This window comes from Zeus faber (assembly GCF_960531495.2).
Source record: "Zeus faber genome assembly, chromosome: 1".
Lineage (NCBI taxonomy): Eukaryota > Metazoa > Chordata > Actinopteri > Zeiformes > Zeidae > Zeus > Zeus faber.
The window spans coordinates 5,633,477-5,645,976 of NC_137193.1; the positions used below are offsets into that span (position 1 = coordinate 5,633,477).

The window sequence follows — 12,500 nt, forward strand, 5'->3', positions numbered from 1 at the left end:
AGGCCTGGAGACCCGCCTGGGCCTTCACCAGGGCCATGATGGAGAAGTTCTCCGGGAAACGACCTGGGGAGGGAGGGCCGGCGAGGTAAACTCAGCGGGGCGGCGCGGCGGGAAAGGACCAGGATTGTCCGGCTCGAGTGGAACCCCCTTGCTGTTACGTGTCCATTTTGAAGGCTCTGCTGATGGACTGATCTAATCCGGTCGAATTCTCATGTCCCATGGCTTGTGGATGGACTAAACCGTGGTCTCAAGGGATTGGGTCTTGAGTGGAGGCTTGAGGCTCTCCATAAAACCAGGATGAGATCATAAAAAAAAGAAAGAGACTCCTGCACACTATCTGACCTTGGGATTAAAATATTATTCATTATTATATATTATAAAAATGTATAAAAAAAATCTTATTGAAAAAAGCAACGTGACCTTTAAATAACTTTTTAAACCATCCCGAAAAGGGAATATTTGAGCGTCGCTGGGTGAAGAAAGGAGAAGAGGCGAGGATGAGATGGATGGGGATGGAATAGGAGGCGGAGGAGGGAATTCAAACTGCCGCTGAAACGAGCTGCCACTTCCCAGGGTCTCCAAAAGGCCGCTTTCCCCGCGGCGTGAGACAGAAGCCTCAACTTAATTTGTTATGGTTCTCCTGGTTCAGTTGAAACCGCACTCGCTGCCTCGCACCGTGTAATTAAACTCTCACACACCAGCAGTGTGTCGCAGTCTGTGACTACCGGCACTTAACTCTGCAGCGCCGCCTTCCCCATTAAACTAAATGTGTACTGTACATGCAGACATAAAGACCTGGAGTCCTTCCCAGACGCTGAAATATTTCCTCTTAAATCTTGGGGGGTTTTTTTGTTTCATGAAGTCAGTTATTCAGTGGAATTCCTCGGAAAATGACTCACGTGCCAAGATATTGTAGTAAAAGCAATGCACTTAAGCAGAATCAGAAACATTTTTTTATCCGTAAATATATATATTTTTCTGTTATTTTTACAAAAGACATAGAATTATATATATATATATATAATTCTATGTCTTTTGTAAATATATATACAATATATATATATATATAAAATATATATATATATATTGTACATACATATATATTTTTTTGTTGTTATTTATTTATTTACATACTTATTTATTTATTTGTTTGTTTGTTTGTTTATTTATTTGTTTGTTTATTTGTTTATTTATTTATTGGTTTATTTATTTATTTGTTTGTTTGTTTGTTTATTCGTTAATTTATTTATTTGTTTGTTTATTTATTTGTTTGTTTATTTATTTGTTTGTTTGTTTGTTTGTTTGTTTGTTTATTTATTTATTTGTCTATTAATAAAAACATTAATTTGGCTATTTCTAACAATAAAAAGATTTTCATATTTGGGTCCCAGATACTAAATCTGTTCAAATGGCGTCCGTCGTCCGAATCACTGCGCCACAACATGCGGCCACGTTAAAACATTCCTTCAGGTTTGTATCTCGGAGCCAAAATTGTTTGTGTGGGGTGAGCGACCACGGTTTAGTCTTAAAACCCCGGTCCCGTGAGTTTTGGGCGACGGGAGAGGCCTACCTGAGAAGAGCTGCTTGGTGGGGGCAGAGATCTGGGCCTTCTTGGTGATGCGGTAGGCGTGGTCAGGGATGCCGGCGCGGCGAGACGTGCAGAAGCCGGGGACCTTTCGCACGCCCTCGGGGAGAGAGGGAACCTGGAGGGCCCGCAGGACGTCCACCGGTTCTGGGGGGGAGGAGAAGTTGGTGAGCGCCACGAATTCCAACGTCGTCGGGAAAGCTCGTCTGCGGTTTCCAAAAACCACCCCGCCTGTCACCGGTCAAGTGGAGATGCGACCTCTGATACGACCTCTGATACGACCTCCAAGTCCCATGTTTTCCTACCTTTCCTCAAGTATTGCAGCGGGGGTAAATAATAAGCACCAACAAACTCGGGTTTCACCCTCTGCGGCAGGTTGTCTGGTCACCTGCGGGTCGCCGGTTCAATCCCTCACATGCGCTCGATGTAGGTGCCGAGAAGTCTCTCGGCAAGGTATCGGTAAGTGCTTTTAGTTGCCATAGCAACCAGAAAGCGGTCTCTAAATGCATTTCCTCTCTCTCTCTCCAGTCGACAACAGAGGGAGCTGCCTTTTCTATCCATACTTTCAGTATACTTTAAGGTATGGCTAAAATATCATATCCTGATATATATACATACATACATACATATACATATATATATATATATGTACATATATATTAACTGTTTATAAATAGTATACCGGAGAGAAGTTAGACACCTTGTGCTGTAGATTCCACACACACTGACAAGTGTGGACAAACTAAATAATATCACTAATACGAGTCACCAGCAGCCAAATGAATTGTTTTTTTAAGAGTGTGCGGTGCGGGGGTGGTGTGGTTTGAGAGCAGCCCCACCTGTCTTGGGTCTCGGTAATTGGGCCCATGATTAGGGCGGCTGTACCGCTGTTACTCGTCAGAGCAATCAGCCCACTCTCGACAATAAAGCGGTGTGTTTTCAACCCCACCGCCTGTGTCCCTGTGTCGGAGGGCCCTGGAAACCGCTGCGGTGTTTTCAGTTAGAAATAAAGACATTTTACAGCCTCCTCCATCCCAAATTTTGGAATGTCCAGCACAACACCAGGTGTTCTGTCTTCTGTCACTTTAACACTGCTTCAATGAAGAATGGGAAATCCGATTTCATTGCAACAAGATCTCTCTTTTGAGATGATTGAAAGAGTGGAGGGTGCAGTCGTGGATTAGATGGCGGCTGGTCGCTTTTCTCGCGCCGCAGAGAAGGTCCTGAGCTGTGTCACGCTCACACAGCTTCATGGGAGCATGTGTCAGAGTTGGCGGAACTCCATGTTTGAGGCGTGCCTCAGGGCTCATTTAGCCCTGAGCAGGAAGTTTGGTTTGTTTATAACAAGCGCTGCCGTGGAACTCTTTGTCGTAAAAAAGAGCGGCGGCCAAGCATGGCCTGGATTAAACCCACGATGGTGAGATTACACCGCGGCCGGCCCCCATTTGCTGCCGTTTGTTATTCTACCAGCCACATAAAAGTCCTCTCCAGGCACTTCACACACCAGCAGACGCATCAGCAAAACAGGGAAGGGTTGGGGGCCCCGCACCCACTGCGATGAAGTTTTGGATAAAGGCCTTGTCCCCAGTGCCATGCGGCTGTCATTGTAGCTTTAGCAGTTAGACGACAAGCCATGATGCGAACCAGGAACAGCACTTTGCACAGCAGGGGTTTCCTAAACCGTGGGTCGTGGCCTAAAACTGGCCATGGACGTTTGCAATAAACCACATCGAGCACTCATACTCAGTAGATTGATAGATAGACAGACAGATAGATAGATAGATAGATAGATAGACAGACAGACAGACAGACAGACAGATAGATAGATAGATAGATAGATAGATAGATAGATAGATAGATAGATAGATAGATAGATAGATAGATAGATAGATAGATAGATAGATAGATAGATAGATAGATAGATAGATAGATAGATAGATAGATAGATAGATAGATAGATAGATAGATAGATCGTGTTCATTATTTGCTGCCGATCTTTGATCTATTTTGCATTTATTTAAGGGGAAACAGACAGAAACATGGCGACAGAGGGGGAGAGAAAGACAGGCGGAGAAAGTGAGAGAGCGACAGAGGGTGGGAGAGAGAAACAGACAGGTAGAGTGGGAGAGAGGGGGGGAAGTGAGTAGGGAGGTAGAAACTGAGGGTGGAAGAGGGGTGAAGATGAAGAGCGAGGGAGGGATGGAGGGAGTGGTGGAGGGATGGAGAGAGGGAGGGAGGGAGGAATGGAGAGGGGGAGGGAGGGATGGATGGAGGGGTGGAAGGATGATGAAGGGATGGATGGAGGGATGGAGGGAGGGATGAAGGGATGGAGGGATGATGAAGGGATGGATGGAGGGATGGAGGGAGGGAGGGATAGAAGGATGGAGGGAGTGACAGTGGACAGTGGGCAGTGGGCAGTGGGCAGGGTTGTGTTGGATCATGTTGCACCGCACGGGACCCCCCAGTACAATGTACCCATCTGTTCCCCCCTTTCGGCCCCCCAGCTGCACCGGGGGCCCTTCCTGCGCCGGGGGACCTCCCTGCGCCAGGGGCCCCCCCAAACCTGACCACAAGTACACGAGAGGCAGTGTGACAAAAAACACACCCACAGAAATAACACACGCTGACACACACACACACACACACACACACACACACACACACACACACACACACACACACACACACACACACACACACCTAAAGCTATGAGGTTGCCATGAGTGGCAAATATGAAAGTCGACAAGGAAGGAAACCAGTCATCTGGGGGGAAACCTGCTCCCTCCTTCCCTCTTTAACCTCTTTCTTCCCCTTCTTTTCCGCTCTGTCGCTCTCTCGAACCCCTAACCGCTGTCAGATGGGTGCGGCCCCTCCACCCAAACACGCCGGCCAATTCAGGGCGGCGCGCTGCAGTGGCTCCGACGGGTGGGCACGCATCGCCGTTGGGGAACGCACGCCCGTTGCAAAGGGAGAACTGGGAACCCCCGGGACCCTCAGCCTGAGCCCTCACACACGGAGCTCCGCCCCGATGCCTTCCCCAGCACCACACCCTGCCGGTTGTTATCAGATGCACTTTTACCACTGTACGGGGAAGTGTGTTGAGACCCGGGTGAGTGCAGAGTAAATGGACCGTTCCTTGTTATTTATTCATATCAAAATGGATTAACCAAATGGGGAATAAAATGGCTTTTTTACTCCACCCAACAACATAAAAATGCTGTGCCACAGACTACGCAAATGCACGTGAAGAGTTAGAGTCTGATGGCCCTACGTGCACAGCACCAGCATACTGGATGTAGGGCAAAATATGCTTACACACACTTTTACACCCCAGCTTCTTGAACAGCGCTTGACTTGAATCCCGCTTCTCGTGGGTACTGTAGTTTCCCACAGCCGCCACTAGGGGGTGCTGAGCCAGAAACGCTCCAGTTGCAGACAGAGGTGAAAAAAAAACCAGTTTAATGAGGGTGTGTAATCCATGATGAGACGGTGTTTTGTTTGGGCAGCAGCGCTTGGTGCAAACACAGACAAATACTCACATTCCTGCGAGCATGCACGCCACGCCTTTACTGGTGAGCCTGTGTGTGTGTGTGTGTGTGTGTGTGTGTGTGTGTGTGCGTGTGTCAGAAAACACAGAACACACAGATAAACACACACGTCCATGCAAGATAAATAAATCCCAGTTCAGTTCAGACACACTGGGTCCACACAGTGTGTCTGAACTGACCAAAAACAAACAGCGTGCGCTCCTGTCCAAACGCAATCTGGACAAACACCAAAGCCGCCAGGACGCTGCAGAGCTGACAAGAGGCAAACGCACACACACACACACACACACACACACACACACACACACACACACACACACACACACACACACACACACACACACACATACACAATGTACACAATACATACATAGCCACCTATGCAAAGAAACGCATGGATATCTAATTGATTATACTATATATAGATGTATACATACTATCCCTGAACAGTTCAGTTAAATAATTATAATTATAATAATAATAATTATTATTATTATTATTATTGTTATTATTGTTTTGCCTTCTCTTTATGTTAGGCACTTTCAGTTGCATGTTGTAAATTAAACATGTTAATAAAGGAGGTTATTATTATGAATATTATTATTATTATTATTATTATTATTATTATTATATTATTACTATTGTTATTTGGTTATAACAACTACTACTACTACTACAAATAATAATGTAATAATAATAATAATAATAATAATAATAATAATAATAATAATAATAATAATAATAATAATATGTGTAAATGTGAGATACGAAACATGTGTGTTTTGATGTGTGTATGCGTGTGTTTATGAGAGAAACACAAAGAGTAAGTGTGTGTTCATCTATCTAGATTAGAGACTGTGTGTGTGCCTGTGTGTGTGTGTGTGTGTGTGTGTGTGTATGTGTGTGTGTGTGTGTGTGTGTGTGCGTGTGTGTGTATGCGTTGCATACACATGTGTGCGTTGCATGCAACTGAAAGTGCCACATGTGTGCATGTGTATGCACCCCTCTCTGCGTCTCGTACAGTGATGCCAAATACCAGACACACACTCCAGTTGACACTCTGACCTCTGACCTCCAACCTTTACACAACAAGCACATTGTTACGGGGGGGGGGCACCTCGGTAGCAGCTCATTTGGTGACGTTGCAATCTGTCGACAAAAAGACCTCTCCGAAGAAAGAACTTAACAAACACTCATTTCAAGTTTCAAATGCGTGACTTATTGATGAATTACTGTCATGTGCAGGTTACAGCGGCGACGTAGAAGGAAAGTAGTTATGATGTCATTTGGGATCCCAGCGCTCAGCTCCTCAAAGGGTTGAGTCCCTGGTGATGGATGGTCAATCCGCATGTTACTGTTCTGCTGCTCCCGTCGGACGTTTGCATCAAAATCTGATTTGTGAGACTGGTTATTAGTGATAAAAAAGTGAAGGGGTCATTTAGAAAAAAACAAATAAATAAACACAAATCTAGATATCCACCAGACAAACACCCCAGCACTGGATGCACAATGAGATTAGAGCCCTAACCCTAACCTAAACTAACCCTAACCTAAACTAACCCTAACCTAAACAAACCCTAACCTAAACTAACCCCTTGCCTAAACTAATCCTAACCCTAACCTAAATTAACCCTAACCCCAACCCTAGCCCTAACCTAAACTAACCCTAACCTAAATAAACCCTAACCCCAACCCTAACCCTAACCTAAACTAACCCTAACCTAAATTAACCCTAACCTAAATTAACCCTAACCCCAACCCTAACTCTAACCTAAACTAACCCTAACCTAAATTAACCCTAACCTAAATTAACCCTAACCCCAACCCTAACTCTAACCTAAATCAACCCTAACCTAAATTAACCCTAACCCCAACCCTAACCCTAACCTAAACTAACCCTAACCTAAACTAACCCTAACTTAAACAAACCCTAACCTAAATTAACCTTTACCTAAACTAACGCTAACCCTAACCCTAACCCTAACCTAAACTAACCCTAACCTAAATAAACCCTAACCCCAACCCTAACCCTAACCTAAACTAACCCTAACCTAAATTAACCCTAACCTAAATTAACCCTAACCCCAACCCTAACTCTAACCTAAATCAACCCTAACCTAAATTAACCCTAACCCCAACCCTAACCCTAACCTAAACTAACCCTAACCTAAACGAACCCTAACCTAAATTAACCTTTACCTAAACTACATTAACCCTAACCCTAACCCTAACCTAAACTAACCCTAACCTAAATAAACCCTAACCCCAACCCTAACCCTAACCTAAACTAACCCTATCCTAAATTAACCCTAACCTAAATTAACCCTAACCCCAACCCTAACTCTAACCTAAATCAACCCTAACCTAAATTAACCCTAACCCCAACCCTAACCCTAACCTAAACTAACCCTAACCTAAACGAACCCTAACCTAAACAAACCCTAACCTAAATTAACCTTTACCTAAACTAACGCTAACCCTAACCCTAACCCTAACCTAAACTAACCCTAACCTAAATAAACCCTAACCCCAACCCTAACCCTAACCTAAACTAACCCTAACCTAAATGAACCCTAACCTAAATTAACCCTAACCCCAACCCTAACTCTAACCTAAATCAACCCTAACCTAAATTAACCCTAACCCCAACCCTAACCCTAACCTAAACTAACCCTAACCTAAACGAACCCTAACCTAAACAAACCCTAACCTAAATTAACCTTTACCTAAACTAACGCTAACCCTAACCCTAACCCCACGTCACATCCCGAATAACGGGATGTGACGTGGAAACCAGATGGAGAAACCAGAAAAGCCACCAGAGAGCCAGTGCCACGGAGAGGAAGGTTTTAATGATAAAGTACAGTGCTCCTCCTATCCCTCCCTCCCTCCACCCCCCATCCCTCCATCCCTCCACCCCCAGCTCTACATCCATCCATCCCTCCACCCCTCAATCCCCCATCCCTCCATGCCTCCATGCCTCCATCCCTCCATCCAGCTGACCAGACGTTTAAGAATAACCAACTGCAACTTATAATTTCCTATGTGCGGCTCTATAGTCAGTATTTATTTATAACCCTTGATGTGCAGGCTAACCTCTGTTAGAAATGTGGCCGTTGGAAAAGGTAAAGGAGATATTTGCAGTGAAATGTAACCGAACCTAACCTAATCCTAACCCTAACCTTTACCCGAAACTTTATCCTAACCCTTACCCCAACCTTTACCCTAAACTCTACCCTAACCTTTACCCCAACCTTTACCCTAACCCTAACCTTTACCCTAAACTTTACCCTAACCTTTACCCTAACCCTAACCCTAACCCTAACCGTAAGTGTGAGTGCAATTTCCACCGTGTACTGGGTAGGCCGCTTTTCTCAGACAACCTAACCCTAATCCCAACCCTAGCCCTAACCCTGAGCCTAACTCTTGTCACTTTAAAATATGGGTTAGGGTTATGCCCAGCAGCGACAGCGATGGCTTCTGGTGGGAGAGTGGTTGCATGCCATTGTTCCCACGGCCCATTATTTCCAAATCGCAATCGTCCGAAAAATGTCCCATTGGACATGGACGACACCCTAACACCAGCCCTAACCCTTCTCTGAGGAGACACAGCGACATAAGAGAGCAGGTGAGTGTGTTCAGTACATTGATGATGATGTAGATGATGACCCTGGCTCTCCTACTTCCTCCACAAACCAAAAAACCAAAACTCCTTATTTCAAATTCCCGGTCTGTGTCCACCGGTGTCATGCTGAATACATCAGCCTCCATCAGAGCCCAAATAACACAGCCAGCCCCGGTGTGGTTGAGCCACGTCTGCGCCGCCTCTTGGAGCAGTGGCGGGGGGGCGGAGCAGCCCCACCGCCCTGCGTTCCTTCACGCCCCCCTCCCCGTGCGGTCGGTCCCGGCGTGGCGCTCCACCTCCCAGGTACAGAGGCACCGCTCAGCCGGACGCTGAGAACACCATGCATTGATCCTTCCTGGCCTCGACTGATGACCCCAAATCTCCAAATGCCTACAATATTGACCCATTTTATTAAATGCAAATTTCTACTTTTGTCTGCTTTATTCTCACCCTGTTTTGAATTTATTTCATTATTTAAATTATTTTTTTTATACTTTGAAAATGCATTTTGCTTTGCTTTTATTGTCACAATCCGACAGCGTTCTTTTAATGTACAGCACTTTGAGTTACATGCTGTGTATGAAAGATGCTATACAAATAAAGGTTATTATTATTATTATTATTATTATTATTATTATTGAGGTAACCACTGGAACAGCCCAGATTTGGAAAAAGAATTGAAGAGTGATGTCAGGGAATCAGATCTACCTGGTTCTATAACTTTAACAAAAAAGAACAATCTGATCCTCCTCATGCCTTCTTATGAGGGGACTCCACCCATTACTCTCCAACCCAAATGAGGTGCCCACACGGCAGCTTCCTCGGGGTAAATACATCGCAACAACACTGCCTTTTGGTTGGCGAGGTCGTATTCCCCGACCAGGAAGGCAGGGGCTGGATGCCCTTCCGTGTCTTTCACGGTGGCTCCAAACCAGAGCAGGTGCATCAGGAACGCGCGGGGTTAAATCAGCCTTTTTTTTTTTTCTCCTCCGCCCGCCCGGGTCGCCACGGTTAGAATCTGGAAATAGAAGTTGTAGAAGTAACCTCACATGGAGAAGCCAGCTGGCGGCCCACGCCCGCCCGCTCCGGCTCCCTGGGAGCAGCCAAATAACAGTGAGCGGGAATAGCATCACACGCAGACAGTCTGTCATTACAGAGAGTTGGCTCGCTCCACCGCTGTCCTCACACACAGCTTCTCCCAAAAACCCAACGCCTCGAAGGAGCGGCGTCTGTCTGCGCACACACACACACATGCACACACACACACACACACACACGCACACACACACACACATGCACATACACACAGGTGCGCCCACACACACACGCACACACACATACACACACACACACACACACACGCGCGTGCGCCCACACACACATGCACACACACATACATACATACACACACACATACACGCACACACACACACACACACACACACACGCGTCCGCCCACGCGCACATGCACACACACACACACACACACAGAAACACACACACACGCACGCACGCACACACAGCCCCAAATCATCACCTACAAAAAAACCAGGGGGAGCCATGTTGCTGCGGTTGTGCCCCAGAGGGCGTCCACGGCGCCGTGCTTTGTTCGGAGGCACCGCGCCTTGAGGGGACCGAGCGGGCGTTGACCCCTGAGGGCCCCAAAGAGTCACATGTGCGGCCTCCCCGCCCCCGGTGCGCGGCGTCCCTCGCAGGCTCGTTTCGGGAGAGGCCGAGGAGGGGTGGAGGGGATGGATTCGAACCTTTTAAGCGCTTGGTGTCGAAGCTGTGGCGCGGAACCGCCTGCAGATTCTGATTTTACCGCATTTTTATTCATTCACGCTCCCTCCTTGGGCATCTACGCCACCAAACGACACGAACGAACTGTAAAAAAAAACAAGTTCCGCATTATTTATTATAAATAAGCAGTGAGAATGAATGTTATCATTTCACTGTAGAAAGAGAGAAAGAAAGAAAGAAAGAAAGAAAGAAAGAAAGAAAGAAAGAAAGAAAGAGAGAAAGAAAAAAGAAAGAAAGAAAGAAAGAAAGGAAACCTTAAAATGATTCACACCCGTTTTGTTTTTTTTGAAGTTGGGTGTTTGGGTCGTTGCGGCCGCGGGGCGGGCAGAGCTGCCCCGGACGCGCTGACGTACGGCCGCAGGTATGCACCTGGACTGAGGAGGCGCTGTCAAGCCCGCTCGGCTTCATAGTGCCTCCATTCAGCACCGGGGAGCGGGGGCGGGCGGGGTTAACGCAGGACAGTAGGTCTATGGTGCGTTTGACGGAGGGGGGAGACAGGCTGCTCTTTGACACGGGGATGGGGAGCATCACGTCGAGAAAATATTGCCCCTTCTCCCCTAAACAAGCGCTCCTTTCATGCCGCCCCGCCCCGCTCTGTTCTCCGCGTCCCCCGACGACGGCATGGGGTGGGTGGGGGGGGGTTCGTTTGATTCTGTTTCTGTTCTGTTTTTTTTGTTTTTTGTTTTTTGTTCGGTGCCCGTCCGGGCGGGGCGCCGCTCCACGCCGCCGTTTAGACGGATCGCCAGCTCGAGCCGCCGTCCGCACGCACGCACGCACGCACGCCCCGGAAACAAGCGTCTACGAGCCGGAAACGAGCCGCTCCGCGACCCGCGGGCTCGGCCGGTCACGGTCCCGCCGCGCGTCGAGCGGCCGCGAGGGAAGCGCCGCGTCCGCGGCCGAAGGAGCGGAGGGCGCCGGACAGAGGGTCGCATTCACACGCCCGCCGCGCTCCGACTTGCACGCCCCGAGAGGCCGACACGCACGCACGCACGCCCGCGGTACGCGCACGGTACACAAACAGCGCGGTACAAAGCGCACATAGACCTGGAGACACTCGACGCATTCACCCCTTGCACTCGCCCCCCCCCCTCCCTCCGCGCCCCGCATAATAACCTATTCATAAAAAAAAAAAAAAAAAAAGCCAAAAATGTCTGCGCTTTCCGCCTCCAAAACACACACGGGAGAAGAAGGGGAAGGTGCGATCGCCCCCTTGCCACCTGAAAAAAAAAGTTGGAACCGGGGCCAAAGCACACGGCGGCCGCGAGGCCCGCAGGGGACACCCCGAGCGTCGATCTCTTAAAAGCTGCACGTTTTCATTTTGCAAATTCCGAGTGAAGTGGCGAACCGTTCAAAACACGGTTGGGCAGAACGACGAGGACACAACTCGTGTCCATTTTTAGGAGGAATAAAAAAAAAAAAAAGGTCGCAGGGGTCAAGAAGCCTGCGGTGGGTTCTGCCCTAAGAGGAGATGAGAGGACTCTTTCAGTTCGGGCGATTCAAGAAAAACAAAAACAAACAAAAAAGTCAAAATGTTGAGAGTTTCACGAAACATTCAATACGCCCCGCGTGGCAGGCACCAAGGTGCGACTTGAGAAAGTGTCATTTGTTGTTTTGAAGGCGTGTGCGTCAATTTATCTGGAGTAGATGTGGAGTGCACGGCCTTCTTTCAGATAATGTGCCTCATAGATCAGGCGGTCCGGCCCCCCTTGGCACCCCCCCCCAAACGGAAAGTTGATTTAAACTTTGCGGACAAAAGTGCAAATCTCCCAAAACACACACACACACACACACACACTAAAACCTCGCCATCATTCGTGACGTTGACTGCGCGTTTAATTTGGGTTTTTCTCGCTCTGCTGCGGACCCAATGCAATTTCCGCGAGGGGACCCCCTAGGGGGCCGCGGACCCCAGCTTGGGAACCGCTGCCGGCGGCCTCGCAGG

General features: G+C 47.7%; 1 protein-coding gene across 6 annotated transcripts in view; it reads right to left on the reverse strand.

Annotated features, from left to right (window-relative positions):
• The window catches only part of col11a2 (collagen, type XI, alpha 2), a 58,785-nt gene that overhangs the window by 44,411 nt on the left and 1,874 nt on the right, over positions 1–12,500 (reverse strand). For all 6 annotated transcript variants that reach the window (XM_080005653.1, XM_080005652.1, XM_080005651.1 and 3 more), the window contains exons 2-3: positions 1,571–1,732; positions 1–63 (exon numbers count right to left, since the gene is read on the reverse strand). The exon at positions 1–63 is cut by the window's left edge and continues 148 nt beyond it. In XM_080005653.1, coding sequence (XP_079861779.1) covers positions 1–63; positions 1,571–1,732 — 225 coding nt within the window. The remainder of the gene's footprint in view (positions 64–1,570; positions 1,733–12,500) is intronic.